This window comes from Ictalurus furcatus, chromosome 25 (genome assembly GCF_023375685.1).
Source record: "Ictalurus furcatus strain D&B chromosome 25, Billie_1.0, whole genome shotgun sequence".
Classification (NCBI taxonomy): domain Eukaryota; kingdom Metazoa; phylum Chordata; class Actinopteri; order Siluriformes; family Ictaluridae; genus Ictalurus; species Ictalurus furcatus.
This window is the reverse complement of record NC_071279.1, coordinates 19,621,836-19,647,211: the sequence shown is the minus strand read 5'-3', so window position 1 is coordinate 19,647,211 and position 25,376 is coordinate 19,621,836. Positions and strand designations below refer to the sequence as shown.

Here is a 25,376-nt window from a genome sequence, read left to right as displayed (position 1 = left end):
AATGATTTGTGAAAGGACCATACTGAAAATGTACTGCGTCCCCCTTCCCCCACAGCGGGATTACACATTATTCTTCTTTGGGGTTGTTAGATCTGCTGACCTAAAAGCACTTCATTAAACTTCTTCTATCAGAGAGGTTCCAGCACACAGGACTGATCGAGCTCCAGTATATCATATCTGTAAAGTCATGTGACTCATCACAGCATCAGAATAGACAAGAATTCACTGTGAGCTTCACATCTCATTACAGCTAATGGACCAATCAAATCAGTCCACAGCGTCAAAACATCCAATCAGGTGTGAGTCTGGACCTGCTTTTCTACTGAACTCACAAGTTCATTACCTCACTATCACTTTGTCTAAACAGGAACGATGATCACACTCTTTGTCGCGCTTTACTCTCTTTTTTCTCTCTGCACAGCTGGTGAGTAACATTTTGAAAACTTTCATTTAAAATAGTCAAATTTCATATTTAAATCATTTACTGACATTAAACATTAAATATTAAACACTTTTTTACAGTAAAAACTTCTGACATCAAGGAGCTTCATGTGAAAACAGTAAAGCGTGGAGAAAATGTAACTATGGAGTGTAGCATGAGCAAGGTCAAAAACAAATATAATTTAGCTTGGTACAGACAGAGTTTTGGTAAATTGCCTCAGTATTTTGTAAGACATTACAGCTCTAATAGTGGCTACACATTTGTTGATGAATTTGAAGATAGCCGCTTCAGTATGACTGTAAATGACCAGAAGTTTGATCTCAACATTATCGGAACGAGAGAAGATGATGGAGGAGAATATTTATGTGGAGAAGTGGAGGGAACTGTACTAAAGTTCACATCTGGAACACGTCTGCAATTTGAAGGTAAACAGTTTTACTCTGATAACCTGCTAATTCCAGATCAACACTTTAACCAGAATTATGTGTACATGTGCATTAAATGTTGAATATTTCACATTATTCATATTTAGTATCATTTCTGTTTATTTGCTGCTTTTCCAATGTATTTGTAAAGGTGAAGAGATGAAACACTGTCCTACACCTGGAACGGTTAACAACAACACAGATTCTGTTACAGGGTCCAATGAGGGTTCAAAGAGCAGTGATGGAAAAGGTAAGAGTTTTGATCAAATAAACTTCCTTTCACTTTCTATAACAGAATTTTCTGTAGTTAAAACTTTTTCCTGTTAATAAATCATCCAATATTTATACAAGTTGTTCATTTTCATCATTTCAGGAGGCGACATTTGGATTATTGTCTTATTGTCTCTGTTATTTGTATCTCTCATTGTAAACGTGTTTCTGCTTGGAGTTTTATATAAAAATCAGAGAAAAGGTTTGTTTACTTTTATTATTATTATTATTATTATTATTATTATTATTATTATTATTTATAGAGTTACTGTATAAATTTGTCACCAAAATGTGAATCCTTTCTACATTTAAACTTTACTTATGTGTATTATTGTTCAGGTGCTTCATCAAGAAACCATCAAACTCCCACCAATCAGGTAATCCAGTCTTCTATTAATTGTGATTCTATTCTGTTAAATAAATCCACATCTGACCTACAATCCACAATGCACAGAGAATTCGAATAGACAACTATTTACACAATAACGGCTCTTGTTCTTTATCAGGCTGATGATGAAGATGTCTTGAACTATGCAGCTGTGAGTTTTGCTAAGAAACCTTCATCCTCCAGAACATCCAGAGACAAGAGCCATGAAGACGTTTATGCACAAGTTAAAATAAAATAGATAAAGACAAATGACTTCAGACTTGAAACACAACCAAAATGTAAGTTTTTTTATGTTTCCATGGTGACTCCTAACATCGTTCATCTACTGATTTGCTTCACTTGATGGATGTAGCTTTAAAAAATATTTCTGATGAAAATCCTACATCCTGCTGTTTTTTTTCTTTCTTGAATGAAAGTCTTATATTTGGGATTTTTTCTCAGCATTTTCTCTTGCACATGATTTCTAGAATGTAAAAGAACATTTTGTTTGATTCTGAAGGTTAAAGTATTAAAGAACGGCTCATGGTTCACATCTTGCTTTAACTTTTGTTTTTAATTTATTTTGCTTTGAAACATAGGAGTTTTATAAAGAGGATAAATCTGGTGAATATCGTAATTAATGTAGATTATCTGAACATTTAGTAGTCAGTACATCTGTAAATGTAAAACTTTTATACATTTGAACAATTTTCCAGAAATACTGAGGACCTTTAAGATGGCTGAGTATAAAGACGAGTGTTTACTGCATTACTGATGAGATTCCACTGTTTAACCTGAAATTAATCTCCAGGCAATAAATATTCAGTTTCATTAGAAATGTATTTTGATGACTGATGAAGTGTCGAGGTTTTCTTTATCTTAATGTTTTTACACAATTTACATTGTGCCTCCTTAATAAATTCCACAAATGCCATATTACACTGTGTGTGTCATCATTTTGTTAAAGTCCATTATCGATGTACCTAATAGTCCTCCCTGATTATATTCAGACATTTATGTGAGTGATGTTCATGACCGGCTTAGTGGTTAGCACGTTCGCCTCACATCTCCAGGGCTGGGGGTTGGATGATTGGATGTTTTGAAGCTCTGAACTGATAATGAGATGTAAAGTCTCAGTAAAAAAGGCTGTATGTAGTCTACAAATAGTCGTGATGGGAAATGACGCAGCACTACATCAGCACTTTCAGCTGCACTGAACTTGTTAAAGTGTTTAAAGAACTGAGGAGGGAGATTAAATCCAGATTCAGTGATGTGATGTCATACAAGGAGATTTTCATCTTCACTGATAAACCCTGTTATGACACTGACATCACGGGAAAGTGTAATAGTTGAACTACAAGTATTTTTTAAACAACGGAGGAAATAAGTATTGAACACGTCAACATTTCTTTCAGTAAATATATTTCCAATGATGCTATTCACATAAGTTTTTAACCAGATGTTGGTATTAAATCACAAAATCCACACACAAAGAAATCCAAACGTTAAATTGCATAAATAAAGTTACGTGTAACAAAGTGGAATACACTGGCCCATCTCGCTAGTGGGATGAGTTCCTGAGTGCCACTAGATCCAGTGGACTAAGTAATGTATCACAGTTGGTTGGACTATTAATAAAGGTGTTCGGGAGACCTGAATTCAACCCCGACTTAACATTTTTTGAGGAGGACCAGCCTGTCGGACAAACCTGTTCTGCCTTCAGCAGCTAATATGAAGAGGCTTACAGGTAGGCCTCCACAGCCCAGCTTCAGTGACAGGACAGCCGGCACAGCCCAGCTCCAGCCCGAGGCCGACAGGGCGGCCTACAGAGCCCAGCTCCAGCCCGAGGTCGATGTGGCTACCTCACCTCCAGACCACCAGCTGAGACCCACGAGGTGGTCTCCCCTGCAGAGCATCAGACGGAGGTCAATGTGGCGACCTGATCTCCAGAGCTCCAGCTTGAGAAACAGGAGGTGGTTGTCCCTGCAGAGCACCAGCTAGAAGTCAACTTGGCTACCTCATCTCCAGAGGTCCAGCCTGAGACCAACGAGATGGTCTGTCCAAGCATGATCTTGCTAGAGGACTACGAGGTAACCTCCAACACCATGTTCCTGTCTGAGCTCAACAGCATGGCCTCCCAAGTTCACTTCCTGTTAGAGGTCGATGGCACAGCTACCAAGTTCTGCTCACGACAGAAGCCGATGAGACAGCCTCACATGTCTTGTGCCAGTCTAACGCAGACGAAGAAACCTCCAAAGCCATGCTCATGCCTGAGGCCGATGAGGCAGTGTACCAAGCCTTGTTCACGCCAGAGGCCGATGGGACACCCTTACACATCATATTCCTGGCAGAGGCCGATGGGACAGTCTCCTAAGCTTTTCTCATGCCAGAGGCTGCTGACACAGCCTCCGAATCTGGGCTTCTACCTAAGAACCCCAGCATTCATGTCCTACCCCAGCCATCTGACCCCAGCAAGCCTGCTGCTGATCCACCACCTGCTTTCCACCTGTATGCACAATGTCTGCTCCTCAGCTCCTCTGGAAAAAGACCACATTATAGACAATGCCTGCCAGGACCACCATAAGGGGGACTTTTGGAAAGGTGCTTCTCATTTCCTCATTTGTAAGTCGCTTTGGATAAAAGCATCTGCTCAATGAATAAATGGGGGATCTAGGGGAGGGGGGTCTGTCAGAGATTTCCTCTCGCATTGGAGTGAGCAGTGCGCTCAGCAGCCAGAAGCACTACAGAGAGTATGTATTGCCTGCATATTGGGATAAACTTTATGTAGTCCACTGTTATAGTGTGTAAGGTGGGAAGAGAGAGGTGTACTTTCTGGATGTGGACTCAAGTATTCGATCCAAACGCTCTTAATGCATGTGAAGAAGTGTTACTGGCTGCAGCAGCGCTCTGTCACATCACATGTTTCAGTTTAACAGAAATAGCATTGTGGTTTGACGATGGCTCTTCATAGATGTAGCAGCACATCCCTTAAGTGTTCACACTTACACACACACACACACACACACACACACACACACACACGCAGTAAAGCCTGGTTTAAACTTCTGCGTTAATGTGTTTTTGTGTCTTTGTCTCATGATACAGAGAGGGGGATTATGGGTAAATGTAGCATGCAGCGACATTCTAGTGCAGTCCTGCTTTTATTTAAATGTAAACATTCAATACATGGATGAAATCAAGTCAACTTTAAATATAATTCTATTCTCCAAACTCTAAAAGCCGACGGTAATCAGATACTTCAGAAATGTTAATGCTGACAGCCGTGTGCCATTTTTACCAAAAAGGCAATATTTTTTTATAAAAATGATAAGAATGCATGAATGAATAAATATGTGTTCAGTGAGACGTGCAGTTAAAGAGGTTTTTCTTTTACAGAGAGTAATGATGGATGAAATCTTCCCGCTCTTCTTCAAGGGCTACGTCCTTCAGAGGAGAAATGGGTGTGTATCAGCATCACCTTCTGTCTGTACTGTGTGTATTGTGTTATTCAGTATCATATGGACTGGCGTGACACTTTCTGCTACAGCTGGGACACGTAGAGAACCAGGAGGACTGGTGTACTCCTCTGGAGGAGATTTTATGCTCCACCGCCCCAGGACATAAGCACAGAGAAGCCATTTTTGAAATGGGAGACAAGTTCGGTACGGATACACTCCACAGTTTTTTTGACTAGTTTCCAAGGTGAAAATAAAAATGATAGAATCTAGCATACAGGCTACACAATCAGCAGCTTTTCAGGCATGAAACAATTATGAGAGACCACACCAACTGTCTGGATATACATGGAGATGGAGAACTTATTGAAAGATTTCATTTTGTTTTGTTTTGAAGGTCTTTCCAATTTGTCTTCACTCCAGCGACTGTCTGATTTCCTAATCCACCCCCTGCTTCACTGACTGCCACTGTTATCATCTTCCAGGGGTGTATTCCAGAAAGCAGGGTTAATTTACCGTCACATAAACCCTGAACTCTCGGTTGATTAACCCAAACCCTGCTTACTCGGAGTATGTCTGTTCCAGAACACCGGTTTAGGAGTTAGTTCAATCAGCCTCCAATTGGTAACTCAGAGTTGATGCGCGTGCACGGCGAGTACATAAAGACATTATCAACGGATCGCCGATTTCAGGAGTCACCATGGCAACCCAGGGCGGAAAAAAGCGAGCTGCATACTTCAGCGAAGCAGAGTTAGAGGTTTTAATGCATGCTTATGAGGAATATAAGCCATTTATACAAAAAAAAGTAACAGCTCGAGTGTAAATGCGTGAATTTGAAAGTTCAGAAATATATGAAAAATTTCCTTTCAGAACCCGTATATTTACACTCACTCCAGTTTCTACCTTAGTCATGATTTGTGAAAGGACCGTACTGAAACTGTACTGCGTTCCCCTCCCCCAACATCCTCCTCCAACGAGTGTTGGATGTGACAGGGCTGGACACACTACAGTTTGTAACATTTGATGAGTTTGTTCAATTAATTAAAGAACTGGGATTAATTAAAATATAATCTCACACCTTTGTGTAGATTTGAATCATGTAATGATTAACCTGTATTAAACATGTTATTAATATGGAAAGATTATTTAATGGTAGATTTTGCTAAGATTTATTGTTTTGTGCTAACACTTGCTAGCAACATGCTAATTCATACTAGCAACATGCACGTCCATCTTAGCAACATGCTAATCCATGATAACATGCTAATTAATGCGAGCAATGTGCTAATTAATGCTAGCAACAAGTTAATTCATTCTAGCAGCATGCTAAAATATGCTAGCAACATGCTAATCCATGATAGCAAAGTGATAATTACTGCTAGCAGTGTGCTAAAACATGTTAACAACATGTTAGAACATGCTAGCAATACATGGTATTTCGTGTTATGTATTCTGTGTAGAAACATGCTATTTCATGCTGGCAACATGCGAAAACATGTTAGCAATACATGCTAGTTCATGCTAGCAAGGTATTTCTTTCTCTTTCCAAATTATTAAATTAAAAGCTTATACAATTTTCAAACCTTCAGACAGCTTTCTCAAGACAACATCAAAGTTTATTGTGAATAACTTCAACGATCTAGTTTGCATAAAATTTTTATTTTACATTATAGTTGTGTGTGATATGTCTAATGCGACTCTCTGGACTCTCAAACATTTGCATAATGTGATGAGGAAAATGTGAAGTTTTCTTTGAAGTTATGAAGAAAAGTCTTTTAAATAAAGAGGAATACTGCGTTGTACATTCACTTTAGATTTTATTTAATTAAATGCATTTTTACATTTTCTCCTGAATTTCTCCCTAATTTATTCATGACCAGTTCCCGCCCTCCAGTTAGGTCTCCCCTGTCACACAACAGCTACCAACCAGGGAGTGTGAAGGCTATCATATGCTTCCTGTGAGACACGGGAAGCCAGATAACTGCATCTTTTCGAACTTCTGACCATCAGGGGGCAGCATAACACACCCACAGGTGCCCATGATTGGCTGGTGTTGCTGTGATTGACAGGGGAGAGAGAGTATGTCCCTCCCTCCCAGAGACCATGGCCAATTTTGCTCTCCTGGACTTCCGGCCACGGATGTCTGTGGCATGGTCAGGATTAGACCCCGAGACAATAGGGAGAACGATTTTGTACTGCGCCTCTCAGGAGCCCTTAAATGCAGCTGTAAGTACGGCTGGTAAATACCTCCACATTACAGTTAGACCAAAATCATTCCAATATACGGACAATATAAGCAATTAGCTCTAGTTAAATCTAACACACTGTTTTCTCCTTAAATCAGTATTTCTTCCATTTGTATCTGAATTTCTAATTTGATCTTAATTTGAAAACAATCAGGATTATTGGAAAGATAAGAAGCATGAAGGCAAGAACTCCAACTCTAAAAATGGAGAGCCAGACCAGCACATGCATCTGATCAGAACAACTGGAACCTGTATGGAAAAATAAAATTGTTTAAAAAATAATAAACATCAGGAGCTGAAATATATAATGGAGTAACACTGAAAAAAACTTTAAATATTGGATGATTTATTAACAGGAAAAGGTTTTAACTACAGAAAATTCTGTTATAGAAAGTGAAAGGAAGTTTATTTGATCAAAACTCTTACCTTTTCCATCACTGCTCTTTGAACCCTCATTGGACCCTGTAACAGAATCTGTGTTGTTGTTAACCGTTCCAGGTGTAGGACAATGTTTCATCTCTTCACCTTTACAAATACATTGGAAAAGCAGCAAATATACAGAAATGATACTAAATATGAACAATGTGAAATATTCAACATTTAATGCATATGTACACATAATTCTGGTTAAAGTGTTGGTCTGGAATTAGCAGGTTATCAGAATAAAACTGTTTACCTTCAAATTGCAGACGTGTTCCAGATGTGAACTTTATTTTATTTCCCTCCATTTCTCCACATAAATATTCTCCTGCATCATCTTCTCTCGTTCCGATAATGTTGAGATCAAACTTCTGGTCATTTACAGTCATACTGAAGCGGCTATCTTCAAATTCATCAACAAATGTGTAGCCACTATTAGAGCTGTAATGTCTTACAAAATACTGAGGCAATTTACCAAAACTCTGTCTGTACCAAGCTAAATTATATTTGTTTTTGACCTTGCTCATGCTACACTCCATAGTTACATTTTCTCCACGCTTTACTGTTTTCACATGAAGCTCCTTGATGTCAGAAGTTTTTACTGTAAAAAAGTGTTTAATATTTAATGTTTAATGTCAGTAAATGATTTAAATATGAAATTTGACTATTTTAAATGAAAGTTTTCAAAATGTTACTCACCAGCTGTGCAGAGAGAAAAAAGAGAGTAAAGCGCGACAAAGAGTGTGATCATCGTTCCTGTTTAGACAAAGTGATAGTGAGGTAATGAACTTGTGAGTTCAGTAGAAAAGCAGGTCCAGACTCACGCCTGATTGGATGTTTTGAAGCTGTGGACTGATTTGATTGGTCCATTAGCTGTAATGAGATGTGAAGCTCACAGTGAATTCTTGTCTATTCTGATGCTGTGATGAGTCACATGACTTTACAGATATGATGTACTGGAGCTCTATCAGTCCTGTGTGCTGGAACCTCTCTGATAGAAGAAGTTTAATGAAGTGCTTTTAGGTCAGCAGATCTAACAACCCCAAAGAGGAATAATGTGTAATCCCGCTGTGGGGGAGGGGGACGCAGTACAGTTTCAGTATGGTCCTTTCACAAATCATTTGTCCAAGGTAGAACCTGGAGTGAGCGTATATACGGGGTTTTACGGTAATCATCAGACACTTGGGGGAAACGCTCATCTGTATTATTTAAGATGCAGACACTAGAAAGCTTTTCATGCAAATGAAACACCTCAACATCACGGCATGGTCCGGGGGTCACTGTGTGGAGGGGGTGAACTTACTGGATAGCTGAGTGAGGTAGCCAGTGAGGCCAGTACACTTCCAGTTTCAAGTTTGGTGATGTTGGGGAAAGGGTTGTTATTATCAGTGGAGGAGACAGAAGGCCTTATTGATAAATAAAACCACACTTTGCTAGGACTGGAGCAACGTTACTGTAATGAGCTCACCCTTGTGCTGCGAGTGTTTGTACTGAGAACACTGAAAAATACACACGTCTCAGGTCAGCCTCCGTGGATAAAATCTTCTTACACCAGAACAGCTCCTCGTTTGCAGGTTTTCCTCCATGATGACATGCTGCTTGAGTGCTGGAACCAAATGAAACTAATAAAAACAATAAAAGGATGAACCTCCAGCAGAGCTGCATACGCATAAGTGAGGTATGGAATTGCAGAAATAATCCATGGGTCAGAATTAATTCCTCTGTGTGTCAGCAAACCTGTGATTATAAGCCCCGCCCACAAACAAGCCTAGAAGCAGTCACGAGAGTGGACTCGAGTGTTCAGTCCAAGTGTGAGAACGCTCTTAACACATTTGTAGAAGTGTTACTGGCTGCAGCAGCGCTCTCTCATATCATGCAGTTGTTTCAGTTGAACAGAAATAGCATTGTGGTTTCTGAGTTTCTGAGACTGAGTGTTTTAATCAGCAGCTCACACTGACTTCTTTTGGGTCACTTCAACAGTCCAAATGTCTTCATGTTAGAATCTCAGGCTAAAACACAAAAGAGCTGGAGTTCATTCATAAAAATGTCTCTAAAAATATCATGTAGAATGTCGAGAGCACTATTTATTCAAACTGTGCTAGAGACTGTGCTCTATCTGTGTGAGGCCTGTTATCCACCCTAAAGGACATAACAACAGAGAAAGAACTGGGATTAATTCAAGTATAATCTCACACCTTTGGGTAGATTTGAATCCTGTAATGATTAACCTGTATAAAACATGTCCAAAATTATTCATTCAGAACGTTTAGACAAAGTGCTGCTGCAGTCTGTGAGTCCGGCAGTTTCAGCACCTTTGATGTGGTAAAAACCTTAATGGCCTCATTAATGGCCTCATGTTTGGTTTGAGACGTTTGTCCTCTAGTTTCCATCTCACACCAGAGAGTGTGTGCCAGTGTTAATGGAAACAGCACTGTGGTTTAAAGTGAGAGATATAAACTAAAGAGTTTGATTCTTTCTTTATCAGGGCTGTAAGAGATGTTAGACTTTTATAAATCCAGTGGTTCTGATCAAGATGGTGGTTCTGTAGCACGCAGCAGCTACTTCAGGGCCAGAAATATGGTGCATTGTTATGTGTAGTCCAAACCACCACCAAAGAGATCAGGACCAAGTTTTATCAAAATTTTTAATATGTCAAGTGTTTCCTTAATATACACTGTACACACACAAACTGTACACACACACACACACACACACACAAGTATTTTAAACTTCTGCTTTAATGCGTATTTGTGTCTTTGTGTTTATGTGAACATAACCATTAGAATATATGAATATTATATAACATAAAAACTATAAAAAATAACAAAAATAAATAATAAATCTGCTGGCTGCAGCAGCGCTCTGTCACATCACATGGTTTCAGTTTAACAGAAATAGCATTGTGGTTTGACAAAGTCTCTTCGTAGATGTAGCAGCACATCCCTTAAGTGTTCACACTTAAACACACACACACACACACACACACACACACACACACACACACACACACACACACACACACACACACACACACACACACACACACACACATGCAGGCACCCCCTTGTTTGCATGGGAGACATTTGGCCTCTTGTTACCACCAACTCATTCTCAGGAACTTAACATACAGTTCCTTAGGGTGAGTTAATTATCTGGAGGTCAATCCTGCCATAAAACACACTGTTTCATTCCCACTTGGTTTCCTGGTCACAAAACATTTCAAAGAGGCTTAGAGGTATAAGAGTGTATAGTTGGCTGATAACATCAGAAAAAAGGCTTTTTACCATCAGAGATGATTTAACATCACGCATCCTATGTCCATGACACTGACCATCAACTTTAAGTTCTCTTTATATTGTTCATTTGTGTTTGTACAATAAACCCAGTCAGTATTTCTAAATACTCCGTGCTTCTTCTGAAAATGTATGATGCACTAAGACCTCATGATCTATGTGTTCCCATCCATCTATCTTCTATACCGCTTTATCCATTTCAGGGTCACGGGGAAACCTGGAGCCTATCCCAGGGAGCATCGAGCATGAGGGGGGGTCATGCTAATCCATGCTAGCAACATGCTACTTAATGGTAGCAATGTGCTTATTCGTACGAGCAACATGCTCGTTCATCCTAGGGTCATGCTAATCCATACTAACAAAATGCTAAATAATGCTCACTTGCAATGTGCTAATTAATGCTATCGATGTGCTAAATCATGCTAGCAACACGCTAATACATTCTAGCTGCATGTTAAACATGCTAATTCATGTTAACAGTGTGTTAAAACATGCTAAGTCATGCTAGCAACATGCTAATTCATGAAGAGGACATATCCAGTCTGTCCAGACCGTTCACAGCATACAGTATAGGGTGCATGGGCATTCGCAGTCTGGGAGTGGCACTCTTGGAAGGTCATCAGAGTTCAGTGAGCTAAAGGAGGTGATGGCTAGACAGCAACAGCAAATAGACCAACTTATTCGGAGTTCAGCTCAAATGCAGAAGGCTTTGGGATTGAGCACTGCAGTCTAACCGGATTATTTGTAGGTGGTGTAATAAACTGGGGCATTTTGCGCCAGTGTGTGTTGGGGAGCGTAGAGTCACCCATTTCCAATCCGCCTGGCCCGTAGCCTTCAAGGGGTTTAGTTAATTCTGATATAGTAAATAGTTTGATGCCATCATGCCCTCAACATGTCATCCATATGGGGTCAGTCCCAGTATACTGTTTGGTTGACACTGGCTCAATGGTTACAACTATTACAGAGAGCTGTTTTGCAGCTTGGTTCAAGCCTTGGGGGACTCATCTCATGAAAAAAGGGCAATGGCCTTTCTATATCTTACTGGGGTTATATGGAGTTGGATATCAAACTGTGTGGATGGGTGCTTCCGAGGTAGGGAGTACTGGTGCTGAAGGATCCCCCTGATGGTTTGGCCGACCGGGTTCCTAGAGTTGTGGGGATGAATGTTTTGGGCCACTGCTATCGGGAGCCCTTTGGACGGCATGGGTGTTCTCTTTTTGAGCTACCTGCTGTGTTGCAGGCCCATTCTTTCATTATGCAGGATTTACAATACTGTCACCAGGTTGATGCTAATTCAGTTACCGAAATGGTGGGTTGAGTTAATGTCCGGGGTTGTTGATTGTGTCGCATCTCGGCTGGGACATTAAAATTGGTAGCAGCCACTTGTTTGGTTCAGTATTCCAGTGGTACAGTATTGTTTGAACCACTAGCTTTGAGTCTTTTTGCAGGGCTATTGGCCTCTCCTTCAGTGGTGAGAGTGAATCAGGGGACAGTATATGTGCCGGTGGTAAATGTCGGTACTGTTGATGCCGTGCTTTTTCCTCGCATCACTATTGGTACTCTAAAGGCCGTGTACGTAGTTAGCTTGCCACCAGAGTAAGTGAAGTTTTACCAACTGTGGTGTCAGCAGGTGTTCAGGCCACCCACGTCTTTCTAGTGGGGGGTCAAATTGAATCCTTGGATCCATCAGTGCCTTCAGTCGTAGACCAAGGGAAGGTTCGGTCATTGTTGTTGAGGTATGCATCCGTATTTTCATCTCATGAGGGGGATCTGGGATGTACTGACCTTATCTCTCATGATATATCCCTCTTAGATGATACCCCCGTTAGGCAGTGGTATCGGAAGATACCTCCTTCCAAGTATGAGGTCGTTAAGGCCCACATAAATCAGTTACTTGAGGCCCAAGTAATTAGGTAGAACTGTAGCCTTTATGCTTCTCTGATAGTCCTTGTGAAGAAGAAGGACAGTGGGCTGCACTTGTGTGTGGACTATTGCCATCTGAAATCAAAGACTAGGAAGTATGCATTTCCATTGCCCTGCATAGAGGAGACATTGGACTCCCTGGCAGGAGCCCAGTGGTTTTCAGCCATGGACCTTGCCAGTGGGTATAATCAGGTTCCTGTTTCAGAGAGCGATAAGCATAAAACAGCATTCTGCATTCCGTTTGGGCTATTTGAGTGGGATATGATTCCTTTTGGACTGTGTAATGCACCTAGTACCTTCCAGCAGTTGATGCAGAGGCTGTTTAGTGATCAACAAGGACAGTCTCTTCTTTTGTACCTCGATGATATTGTGGTACAGAGGATGGGATAAAAGGATAAGTTGGAAAAGTGTAGAGGTAAGGTCAGATGATCTCATCAGAAGGGGTCGCTACGGATCCAAGTAAGATTGAGGCAGTGACTCAGTGGTTTCGTCCCACTAGTGGGAGTGAGGTGCACTCCTTTTTGGGTTTTGCTAGCTACTATCGCCGGTTTGTGGAGGGGTTCGCAAAATTGGCTGCTGCTCTGCACAAGCTGGTGGCAGAGCTGGCGAGCCCAACACGTCCGAAATGTTCAGGGCAGGATTTTGCTGGGGCCTGGTCTGCACAGTGCCAGTGGACCTTTGAGGAGTTGACGTCGCAACTCACCATGGCCTCAGAACTTGCTGATGCTGATTTCTCTCTATCCATCCCAGGAGTATTTGTTGGGGCATAAGTGTGTGGTGTTCACAGACAATAACCCTCTCAGCTATTTGACCACAGCCAAACTGGGGGCCACAGAACAGTGTTGATTTCCAGATCAAGTACAGGTCAGGCCACAGTAATACGAATGCAGATGCTTTGTGCAGGCAGAATCCTCCAGTAAGGGAAGAGGTTCGGTTCAAGGTTTGGTACCAGGGTTGGCTGTTCCCGAGATGATGGCCCGGGTGACTTGGGGGGAGCAGGTGGCCCATGTCAGCCAGGTAACTGGAGAGAGATCCAACAATCAGCAAATTGTTAAGGTTTTGGAGGCAACAAACACTTCCAACACGTGAGGAGCAAGTGTTCGGCAAGGCCAGTAGTTGTGATGCTCCATCAGTGGGACTGACTAGTGGAACAAGAAGGTGTGTTGTACCGCCAGATGTTTCGCCCGGACAAGGGGGAAGAAATCCTCCCAATAGTGATGCCTACTGCTTTGCAGGGGGAGGTTCTAACCCAACTACTTTAGCTACATGGGCACCAGGTTGTGGAACATACAACCCAGTTGGTAGGTCAGAGATGCAACTGGCCAAGCATGTCTTCTGACAATGCTCATTGGTGCCGGGAGTGTGAGAGGTGCCAGTGCACCAAGGGCCCCTCACTGGCACATAGTTATATCGGACACCTAATGGCATCTAGGCCAAATGAGATTTTGGCCATTGATTTCACGGTCTTGGAACCCTCTCGGGCTGGCATCGAGAATGTCTTGGTCATGACCGATGTGTTTACTCCTGTGGGGTAGCTACTAGGGATCAGTGAGTAGAGAAAGTGGCACAGGTCCCTGTGTCCAAGAGGCTTTGTCGGGTCAGAGTGCCGAGTTGTATCCACTCTGATCAGGGCTGGAACTTTGAGGCTAATCTTATTCAGCAGCTTTGCCTCCTATATGGTGTTGAGAACTCCCACACTATGCCATATCACCCAGCTGGGAATGGACAGTGTGAATGCTTCAACTGGGCCCTGCATGATTTGTTGCAGTCGTTGTCAACTTTCCAGAAGCGAGATTGGCCTCTTTGTCTTCCACAAGTGTTATTTTTGTATAAAACTATTCCTCATCAAAGTGCTGGTGAATCCTCATACTTTTTGACGTTTGGGAAGGAGCCAAAGCACCCAGTTGACTTCATACTCGGAAGAGTTCAGGAACCCAAAGCTGGCAGTGTGCATAGGTGGGTCCTGGAACACCAAAATAAGGTAGCTTTTGAAGGAGCTAGACAGCAGCTAAATATTGCTGCAGAATGTTGTAAGACTCGACATGATGAACATGTCCGGGAAGTACCACTAGGGGAGGGCCAGTTGGTCCTTCTTAGGGATTTTAATATGAGAGGTCTGCATAAGACCCATGACTTCTGGAGTCCAGTGGTATACCAGATCGTGAAGGCCACTAAGGCTGGTGGGTCTGTGAATTCTATCACCCCAGTGAATGATTTAAGTAAGGTAAGGCAAGTGCACCATTCAGCATTAACATTGCAGATTGGTAAGGACCCTGGGGGTGGTTCACCTGAATTGGAAAGGCCCAAGCCAATCTTACATCCGGACAAGGAGGTCGAGAATGGAGACTTGTTTGTATTGGTGCCTGAGATACCACAGGTTGAGATAATCAGTAGGCGAGCAGCAGTTGGTTCCTGCGGAGCCAGAACTCACCTCTAGGGGTGTGGTGCCAGAGGTGGTGGAAACTGGGGGAGACACTGCTGGAGTATGGGGCAGCAACAGTGTCCGAAGTAGTGACCCTACAATCTACTCCTCTTCGTATTGATGGTAGGGCGGTGTGAGGAACTGGCAGCTCTATGGCTGGGCAGTATTCTAATATCTATCATCTCCCCCGACCAGCGGGAGAAATAAATAGTCTGCTTAGAGCTTTTTTAACCTTAGCAGTTTTACAAAGTGCTTTACTCTGGTTCTCATTCACCCATTCACACACACACTCACACGCCAATGGTAGCAGAAGATCCATGCAAGGCGCTAGTTTGCCATTGGGAGCAACTTGTGGTTCAGTGTCTTGCCCAAGGATACTTTGAGATGTGGTGTTATCTGGGCCAGGAAGCGAACCGCCAACCCTACGATTAGTGGACAACCCGCTCTACCACCTGAACCACAGCCGAAGGAGTCTCTGGAACTGAGACAGTGCCTACTCCAATCTCTAGTTCTGTCTTTGCCTGGTTTCGGCCCTGGCATTAATTTAACCAGGGGCTTGTGACAGAGTGCTCCAACGTTGGGACTTCAATGTTAAATGCTGGTTGTGACCAGGCGAACTGTTTTTTTGTTTTTCCATGATGAGTGACAAGGGTGCGGGCCAATCAGTGGAGGTCATTTAAGGTTTCATTAGGTACCACGCTACATGCATCATGACCAATTGACCTTTTGGGTGTGGTTCCTGCAGTGATGAAGGGGTAAGTGCTAGGGAGCATGTAGGTAGCTATTTGTTAAATATTTACATGTGTAAGTAAATGTGTTTGATATATTAGGTTTGCAACTCCAGTATCAGCGTATGCACAGTATGTTTATCCATACTGCCTCCGGTGCATCCTCTATGTCCATTCTCAGAGTGCTTATGTTTAATAACCCTAGCTAGCCAGTGGGCTGTGGTCTCGGAAGATTATGTGAATGAAGACCACCCTCCGAGGAATGTTTGTTGGGATGCCAAACTAATTTCTGTGGAGGGGTAAACCTGCTTTCGTATTTCGGCATGGGTGTAGTGGTGAGTTAGACTGCGTGGATTAGTAATGTGCACTCTTTTCTAGGTTGACAGGAGGTTACCCCCTCCCGTATTATTGAATGTGTGACAGCTAGGAATCGTCGCTGTCCTGTTTGCGGCCATATTGGCGTTTTACAGTTGCTGTCTTTATAATAGCTTTAGTTGTGTTGCTAACTGCTGTCTTTATTATTTTGAGTGGTGTGGTATTATGGCTGTTTTTTCTTTGTTTGTTTATTTGGCAGGTGAACTCCATTTTACCTGATGGATGTATGTTTTGTTTAAACGTGAGATTTGCATTTCAGTTTGTAAAAGTATTGGTTGTTTGGGCATCGTCTGCTTTTTATGTTTCGTTTGTATTTATTTAGTGCATGAGTTATGGCCTGCATGGTGCATTTGGACCAGCAGCACTTTTGTGCAGTGGCTCATTTAGAGTAAGCCTGAATGCACCTTCTAAGGTGTAGTCTTCTAGTGTGTATGATCTCATGCTTTTCTAATCATTAATGTTCAGTTGTGTGTGTTTTCTATTTTTTTTCTTTCAGGACCAGAAGCTGGGGCGGATGTGGCTCAGGTGGTAGGGTGGGTTGTCCGCTAATCGTAGGGTTGGTGGTTCGATTCCCGGCCCACATGACTCCACATACTGAAGTGTCCTTGGGCAAGACACTGAACCCCAAGTTGCTTCCGATGGCAAGTTAGTAGCTTGCATGGCAGCTCTGCTACCATTGGTGTGTGTGTGTGTGTGTGTGTGTGTGTGTGTGTGTGTGTGTGTGTGTGTGTGTGTGTGTGTGTGTGTGTGTGTGTGAGAGAACGGGTAAATGAGACACAGTGTAAAGCGGTTTGGATAAAAGCACTATATAAGTGTGCCATTTATGTGCTGTGTTAGACACTCTATTTCAAGTGTGTTTGCAGGATGAACACTCAGTGGGTGAGTAAGTGTGTGATTGAAAGTGTTACTTTCTTCTCCCTTTTTTAATGGGGGGGGGGGGGTATTTTTTGTCTCTTTCTTGTTAATTATTTAAGACTTGACACAATTACTGCATATTTGGGGCATCAGTTTGACCGTTTTAGGCTACGGCCTTTTGCTGAGGTGGTTCCATGATTGGGACTCCAAAGATTTTAGTGTTGTAAAATTATATTGAATCTTAATATAGTGTCTTTTCTTTTGTGTTGGACCCATGTCTCTGACCTTCCATTGTACAACGAACCTTTAGACCTTTAGGTGAAGACAGAGACCTGGAGTTAATTAATTCTCTAGACAAATTTACCACGGTGGCATAGTCACAGTCTGAGAAAGAAAAACAATTATTTTAAAAATGATAAATTCAATTATTTGTTTCATTTATAAATTTAATCATTAGTGTCACCTCGCCACACAACCAACATGATAGTTCATGCTCACAATCTGCTAATTCATGCTAGCAACACACTAATTCATCCTAGCAACATGCTAGTCCATTCTAGCAGTGTGCTAAAATGTGATAGCAACATGCTGGAACATGCTAGCAAAACATGCTCTCTCGTGTTAGCAGTGTCTTAAAACATGCTAATTCATGCTAGCAAATGCTATTTGATGCCTGCAACATGTTAATTCATGTTAGATACATGATAGAACATGCTAGCCAAATATGCTTATTCATTCTAGCAGTGTCTTTCTTACTTTCTCTTTCCAATTCAATAAACTATAAGCAATTCAAATGTCAAACTTTAAGACGGCTTTCTTAAGTCAACGTCAAACTTTGTTGTGACGAACTTCACCTATCTAATTTAATTTTCATTTTTATTTTACATGATTTACAGTGTGACTCATTTTATTACACACTGTGGGACACAATTTTGTTAATTAGTTGCGTGTGATATGTCTAATACGCCTCCCTGGACTCTCAAACATGTGGATGATGTGGAAAATGTGTGTGAAGATGTGTGAAGTTTTCTTTGAAGTTATGAAGAAAATTTTTAGAAATAAAGAGGACTACTGCATTGTACATTCAGTTTAGATTTTATTAAATTAAATGCATTTTTACATTTTCCCCTGATTTTCTCCCTAATTTATTCATGGCCAATTCCTGCCCTCCAGTTAGGTCTCCCCTGTCACACAACAGCTACCAACCAGGGAGGGCGAAGGCTATCACATGCTTCCTGTGAGACACGTGAATCCTGATAACTGCATCTTTTATAACTTCTGACCATCAGGGGGCAGCATAACACACTCACAGATGCCCATGATAGGCTGGTGTTCCTGTGATTGACAGGGGAGAGAGAGTCTGTCCCTCCCTCCCAGAGAGCACGGCCAATTTTGCTCTCTTAGACTTCCGGCCACGGATGTCTGTGGCATGGTTAGGATTAGACCCCGAGACAATAGGGAGAACGATTTTGTACTGCGCCTCTCAGGAGCCCTTAAATGCAGCTGTAAGTACGGCTGGTAAATACCTCCACATTACAGTTAGACCAAAATCATTCCAATATACGGACAATATAAGCAAGTAGCTCTAGTTAAATCTAACACACTGTTTTCTCCTTAAATCAGTATTTCTTCCATTTGTATCTGAATTTCTAATTTGATCTTAATTTGAAAACAATCAGGATTATTGGAAAGATAAGAAGCATGAAGGCAAGAACTCCAACTCTAAAAATGGAGAGCCAGACCAGCACATGCATCTGATCAGAACAACTGGAATCTGTATGGAAAAATAAAATTGTTTTTTAAAAAAGAATAAATATCAGGAGCTGAAATATATAATGGAGTAACACTGAAAAAAACTTCAAATATTGGATGATTTATTAACAGGAAAAGGTTTTAACTACAGAAAATTCTGTTATAGAAAGTGAAAAGAAGTTTATTTGATCAAAACTCTTACCTTTTCCAAGGCTGCAGTTTGAATCCTGGCGTGTAACAGAATCTGTGTTGTTGTTAACCGTTCCAGGTGTAGGACAATGTTTCATCTCTTCACCGTTACAAATACATTGGAAAAGCAGCAAATAAACAGAAATGATACTAAATATGAATAATGTGAAATATTCAACATTTAATGCATATGTACACATAATTCTGGTTAAAGTGTTGATCTGGAATTAGCAGGTTATCAGAGTAAAACTGTTTACCTTCAAATTGCAGACGTGTTCCAGATGTGAACTTTAGTACAGTTCCCTCCACTTCTCCACATAAATAGTCTCCTCCATCATCTTCTCTCAATTCGCTAATTTTGAGCTCAAACTTTTGGTCATTTTTAGTAGTACTGAAGCGGCTATTTTTAAATTCATCAACAACTGTGTAACTTTCCCCGTAATATCTTACAAAATACTGAGGCACTTTTCCAAATCTCTGTCTGTACAAAACTAACTTTTCTAACTTATCTTTGTATTTATGTTTGTCTATGTCCATGCTCATGCTAATGCTACACTCCATAGTTACATTTTCTCCACACTTTACTTTTTTCACATGAAGCTCCTTGATGTCAGAAGTTACTGTAAAAAAAGTAGATTATATATTAAAAAAACCTTAATATTTAATGTTTAATGTCAGTAAATGATTTAAATATGAAATTTGACTATTTTAAATGAAAGTTTTCAAAATGTTACTCACCAGCTGTGCAGAGAGAAAAAAGAGAGTAAAGCGCGACAAAGAGTGTGATCATCGTTCCTGTTTAGACAAAGTGATAGTGAGGTAATGAACTTGTGAGTTCAGTAGAAAACCAGGTCCAGACTCACGCATGATTGGATGTTTTGAAGCTGTGGACTGATTTGATTGGTCCATTAGCTGTAATGAGATGTGAAGCTCACAGTGAATTCTTGTCTATTCTGATGCTGTGATGAGTCACATGACTTTACAGATATGATATACTGGAGCTCGATCAGTCCTGTGTGCTGGAACCTCTCTGATAGAAGAAGTTTAATGAAGTGCTTTTAGGTCAGCAGATCTAACAACCCCAAAGAGGAATAATGTGTAATCTCGCTGTGGGGGAGGGGGACGCAGTACATTTTCAGTATGGTCCTTTCACAAATCATTTGTCTAAGGTAGAACCTGGAGTGAGCGTATATACGGGGTTTTACGGTAATCATCAGACACTTGGGGGGAAACGCTCATCTGTATTATTTAAGATGTAGACACTAGAAAGGTTTACAGTAGAAACTGTTACTTTCATTCTTTCTTTTTACTAAAAGATGTTACATACAGCAGTTAATAAGAAAGTGTGCATGTAACTTTATAGTGTTTACATTTTAACTAAAATGTAACTAAAACTAAAACATGGTGTGAATTTTAACAGTGAACAATATTAAAGGTCATGACATTGTGTATGTATAAATGAATTTAGTTAAATTATCACTTTAGTATTTAGACATGAAGTTATTCCAGATGAAATGTGATTAGCATTATTAGCACAGTACTGATTAGCATAGGAAAGCTCTTTGAGTTGTGAAAGAGTGTGATTATCTCATACCCTTTCATTCTACTCCTACCTCAACCACCGGTGTCTCCCCATCAGAGCTACTGCACAATCACAGGAGGAGAACAAAGGTGGACATTTTTCCTGTGGGGGAGAAAAGTGACAAATTCTCACAGGTCAAGGACATTGTTAGGGAGAAACAGACAAAATGCAAAACATACACTGATACACGGAGAGGAGCAAAGGAGCTTGTAATCAAGACTGGACATCAGGTAAGAATTTGGAGGTCTGAACATGTACTCAAAGGCAGAGGTCAAAGGTCACTGATCCCCATCTGTTCAGAGGCAAATTGGACCAAGCACTTTCATACTTAGTGATGGAAAGAAATGGAATGGGTCACGGTTCAGTCATTTTCCAGATGGAGCTGAAACTCTTCTGCTGGAGGAAACGGACCAAATGTCAATCCACACTCCCAGGAGGAGAGGGAGAACTGGTAAACCACCTGGCTGCTTAAAAGACTTAAACTAGGATCAAGTGTTAATAGTGAATAAGACGTGTTACGGGTGTTGAATGTGCCAGGGCTGGACACACTACAGTTTGTAACACTGGATGAGTTTGCTTTCAGATGTCTTTATTATTCAGGTTTGTTAATTACAGTGAGTTATCACTATGGAAGTGCTGGACTTAATCTTACAGGTAGTGATGCTGAATGATTGTTGCCATAGTGACTGTACCTCATATGATCTTTAATTGATCTGTGTGGATGCAACATGTTCATTTTAATGCTGTCAGTTAATCTTTACTTAAAGTCTGTCTAAAATCTTCTTACACCAGAACAGCTCCTCGTTTGCAGGTTTTCCTCCATGATGACATGCTGCTTGAGTGCTGGAACCAAATGAAACTAATAAAAACAATAAAAGGATGAACCTCCAGCAGAGCTGCATACGCATAAGTGAGGTATGGAATTGCAGAAATGATCCATGGCTCAGAATTAATTCCTCTGTGTGACAGCAAACCTGTGATTATAAGCCCCACCCACAAACAAGCCTAGAAGCAGTCATGAGAGTGGACTCGAGTGTTCAGTCCAAGTGTGAGAACGCTCTTAACACATTTGTAGAAGTGTTACTGGCTGCAGCAGCGCTCTCTCACATCATGCAGTTGTTTCAGTTGAACAGAAATAGCATTGTGGTTTCTGAGTTTCTGAGACTGAGTGTTTTAATCAGCAGCTCACACTGACTTCTTTTGGGTCACTTCAACAGTCCAAATGTCTTCATGTTAGAATCTCAGGCTAAAACACAAAAGAGCTGGAGTTCATTCATAAAAATGTCTCTAAAAAGATCATGTAGAATGTCGAGAGCACTATTTATTCAAACTGTGCTAGAGACTGTGCTCTATCTGTGTGAGGCCTGTTATCCACCCTAAAGGACATAACAACAGAGACAGAACTGGGATTAATTCAAGTATAATCTCACACCTTTGGGTAGATTTGAATCATGTAATGATTAACCTGTATAAAACATGTCCAAAATTATTTATTCAGAACGTTTAGACAAAGTGCTGCTGCAGTCTATGAGTCCGGCAGTTTCAGCACCTTTGATGTGGTAAAAACCTTAATGGCCTCACGCTGGTGTTTGGTTTGAGACGTTTGTCCTCTAGTTTCCATCTCACACCAGAGAGTGTGTGTCAGTGTTAATGGAAACAGCACTGTGGTTTAAAGTGAGAGATATAAACTAAAGAGTTTGATTCTTTCTTTATCAGGGCTCTAAGAGATGTAAGACTTTTATAAATCCAGTCATTAAAACATTTCTGGTTAAAGTTTCAGTTACTGAAATGTCAGTAATGAGTATAATGAGAATAATTTAAGATCCAGAATTAATACAGTTCATCACCTCGACTTCCACTTACGCCTGACTTTAGAAAGACTACTGATCCGGCAGAACCCAACATGTCCACACACACACACACACACACACACACCCACACTCACATACACACACACACACACACACACACACTCACATACACACACACCCACACCCACACATACACCCACACACACACACACACACACACACACACACACACACACTCACATACACACACACCCACACCCACACATACACCCACACACACACACACACTCTCACATACACCCACACACACACCCACACACATACACACACACAGTGTTATTGACAGTTTTTCTTAACGATGGCAAGATCCCACTTTGTTCCGATACCGATACTCGTTCAGTATTGTTTTCTTTAAAAACTACTAATCTTTATGTAGCAGTACTTCCTACTTCTGATGTAAGCTGGTAGGAGAGGGGCATGAGTTTCAATTACGCTCTCGGTTGGTGGAGTATAAAAGCTACCATAGTGACGTTATACGTGTCTGTGTCTTCTTAGCGTATTTCCGGTGTGGCGTGTGAACGCCCGAGAGGTAAGAGCTTCATGTTGTTTGTGTCATGCAGGGTTACATGGGTTTGTTTCATTAAAGGGTGTATTGAGGAGCTTTGTGGAATTCTTTCAGTGACAGCCGTCTCCATGGAAACACGTGTAACACACCGTTGCGTTCCCTGGGCCATGTGAGTCGCCATTTAACAGGTATGTCGTTATTTTAGGTTTAAGACCGTGTGATCATTCACTAATATTCTGTGTCTTTTTTTTCCCCCACGATTTGCGGTGGCCAGCTGCAGAGGATCAGTGTATCCCCGTGTTGTGGTGGTGGGTCTCTTGCCTGAATGCGGTGTTCACTGTGAGGTGTTGCGGGCTGTGGTGTGTGCACGTATGAATGCTGTGTCCATTGGATTAGGAGTGCCAATCCCCAATTCTGAAGCGGTAACGTCCATGTGTGTTAATCAATTGATTTATTTTGTTTCTCTCCCTCTCTGGATGTGTCTTAAATAAAGCTTTTTATTTTTTAATTTGTTTTCCAGATGTGTTGAACATCTGCTTTGCTCGGTTTGAGGTGCAAAATGATGTGACAGCGAGGAAGACCACCCCTCCTAACAACGGCCAGGTGCTGTGTCTAACCACGGCTGATGTGAGCAAAACTCTCCACAGATTCAACCCATAGAAAGCTGCTGGACCAGACAAAATTCCTGGCAGAGTGCTCAGAGAATGTGCAGATCAGCTAGCAGATGTTCTCACTGACATCTTCAACATCTCCCCGTCTTTCGCTGTCGTTCCAACCTGCTGCAAGTCTTCAGTGTCCTGCCGCAATGACTACTTTCCCATTGCACTCACACCCATCATCATGAAGTGCTCCGAGAGGCTCGTCATGAGGCACATCAAGACCCTGCTGTCCCCCTCACTGCACCCCCCCTGTAATTCGTGTATCGTCCTAAATGCTCAACAGATGTAGCCATCGACACCACCCTACATCTGGCCCTCATCCCCCTGGACAAGAAGGACACCTACGTTCGAATGCTGTTCATAGACTTCAGTTCAGCATTCAACACAATCCTTCCTCAGCACCTGCTTGGAAAACTGAACCTACTGGGCCTGAACACCTCCATCTACAACTGGATCCTGAACTTCCTGACTGGGAGGCTTTAATCAGTTTTTTTTTATTGTGAACATCATCTCCAGCACCACCACACTCAGCACGGGGCCCCCCAGGGCTGTATGCTCAGTCCACTGCTGTTCACTCTTCTGACTCACGACTGTACAGCAATGCACAGCTCCAATCACCTCATCAAGTTCACAGATGGTCGATCTCATCTGAAAGATGAAAACATTGTAAGAACGTAGAAAAATGAATAAAAAAGGGACTACCCTACAATTGCTGAACACGATCTCAAAACTGTGTCCTTTCCCCCTGTGAAATATGAACATTTTAACAAGATATTTCATAGGCTCCTACAGATAATCATACAATGTATATTTAAAAGTAGTTAAAATATATCTAACAGAATGGAAAGTGTTTATTTTTTACAGCTTCATGGTATGTTTTACAAATAGGAAATCAAACCTCAGTGAGGAAAGAAAATGTCCATCTTCAACTGATATTAACTAATATTAACTAACGTATTAACCAGGGCCGTTAGCTGGGCTGTGTAGGGAACCTAGCCAGCGGTGGGCAGAGGACAGACACACAGGAGGCCGTTTAAGTGGAAAACGTCGAGAGTTTATTTAAAGTCAGTGAGGGTGTGGGTGCAAAGGTGGTGCCGTGGGGTGAAGTGCTCAGGCGCCGGGGTCGTCCACAGGGCTGCCGGGGCCGTGCTGGGATGTGGCTGTGATCCCGTTCTGCAGTCAGGCAACGCCGCTGGTGCAGCCAAGGGGCGGTGTCCTCTGTCGCTTCTGAATCCTCTGCAAGAAACACACAACAAATTAGCATGCATGCCTTTGGAGCCGTCTCTCTTTTTGCTAGTGGAAGATGGCCCTTTTATACTCTCCCGTCAGCTGCTAGAGAGCGGCCGCGCTGATCATCAGCCGCCAGCCGGGTGCTGAGCCCAGATTCTTCTATATCAAAAACCTTTTAAAATGTAGTTCTGAATACACTGTTTCCATGCATTTTCTTCTAATTGCTTAAAAAATTTGAAAATTGGACAAAAAGTTGAATTTATCATAAAACTTCCTTATCACTGTTTGCAGGACTACCAAAATGATAAAATATCAAACTTTTTGGCTCTCTAACATGAGACTAGACTATTTTGGTGTTGCTAGACAA

At 41.6% G+C, this 25,376-nt stretch overlaps 3 protein-coding genes and 1 long non-coding RNA gene across 7 annotated transcripts; 2 read left to right on the top strand and 2 right to left on the bottom strand.

Moving 5' to 3' along the window:
* The first annotated feature begins 306 nt into the window (after positions 1 to 306).
* On the top strand, positions 307 to 3,699 carry LOC128601499 (uncharacterized). Its single transcript, XM_053614761.1, has 6 exons — positions 307 to 424; positions 523 to 867; positions 1,019 to 1,117; positions 1,241 to 1,339; positions 1,477 to 1,514; positions 1,644 to 3,699. The coding sequence occupies exons 1-6, from the start codon at positions 373 to 375 to the stop codon at positions 1,761 to 1,763; spliced, it is 753 nt and encodes a 250-aa protein (XP_053470736.1). The 5' UTR covers positions 307 to 372; the 3' UTR covers positions 1,764 to 3,699.
* A 2,967-nt stretch (positions 3,700 to 6,666) lies between these two features.
* Positions 6,667 to 8,895, bottom strand: LOC128601511 (uncharacterized). 2 transcript variants are annotated; one of them, XM_053614775.1, is made up of 4 exons: positions 8,325 to 8,895; positions 7,882 to 8,226; positions 7,632 to 7,730; positions 6,667 to 7,454 (listed from the first exon to the last, which is right to left on the bottom strand). In XM_053614775.1, the coding sequence occupies exons 1-4, from the start codon at positions 8,374 to 8,376 to the stop codon at positions 7,330 to 7,332; spliced, it is 621 nt and encodes a 206-aa protein (XP_053470750.1). In that variant the 5' UTR covers positions 8,377 to 8,895; the 3' UTR covers positions 6,667 to 7,329. The 2 variants fall into 2 exon arrangements, with proteins under 2 accessions (XP_053470750.1, XP_053470751.1); XM_053614776.1 differs by having other exon boundaries at positions 7,632 to 7,667.
* Positions 8,896 to 18,297: 9,402 nt separating this feature from the next.
* Positions 18,298 to 21,662, bottom strand: LOC128601510 (uncharacterized). Its single transcript, XM_053614774.1, has 4 exons — positions 19,901 to 21,662; positions 19,420 to 19,782; positions 19,176 to 19,262; positions 18,298 to 18,995 (listed from the first exon to the last, which is right to left on the bottom strand). The coding sequence occupies exons 1-4, from the start codon at positions 19,950 to 19,952 to the stop codon at positions 18,871 to 18,873; spliced, it is 627 nt and encodes a 208-aa protein (XP_053470749.1). The 5' UTR covers positions 19,953 to 21,662; the 3' UTR covers positions 18,298 to 18,870.
* A 973-nt stretch (positions 21,663 to 22,635) lies between these two features.
* On the top strand, positions 22,636 to 24,779 carry LOC128601519 (uncharacterized). Of its 3 annotated transcripts, XR_008384722.1 has the most exons (5): positions 22,636 to 23,011; positions 23,111 to 23,144; positions 23,235 to 23,289; positions 23,395 to 23,542; positions 23,641 to 24,779. It is a non-coding gene; the product is annotated as an uncharacterized LOC128601519 (long non-coding RNA). The 3 variants fall into 3 exon arrangements; XR_008384720.1 differs by having other exon boundaries at positions 22,641 to 23,289; XR_008384721.1 differs by having other exon boundaries at positions 22,641 to 23,308.
* The last annotated feature ends 597 nt before the right edge of the window (positions 24,780 to 25,376 follow it).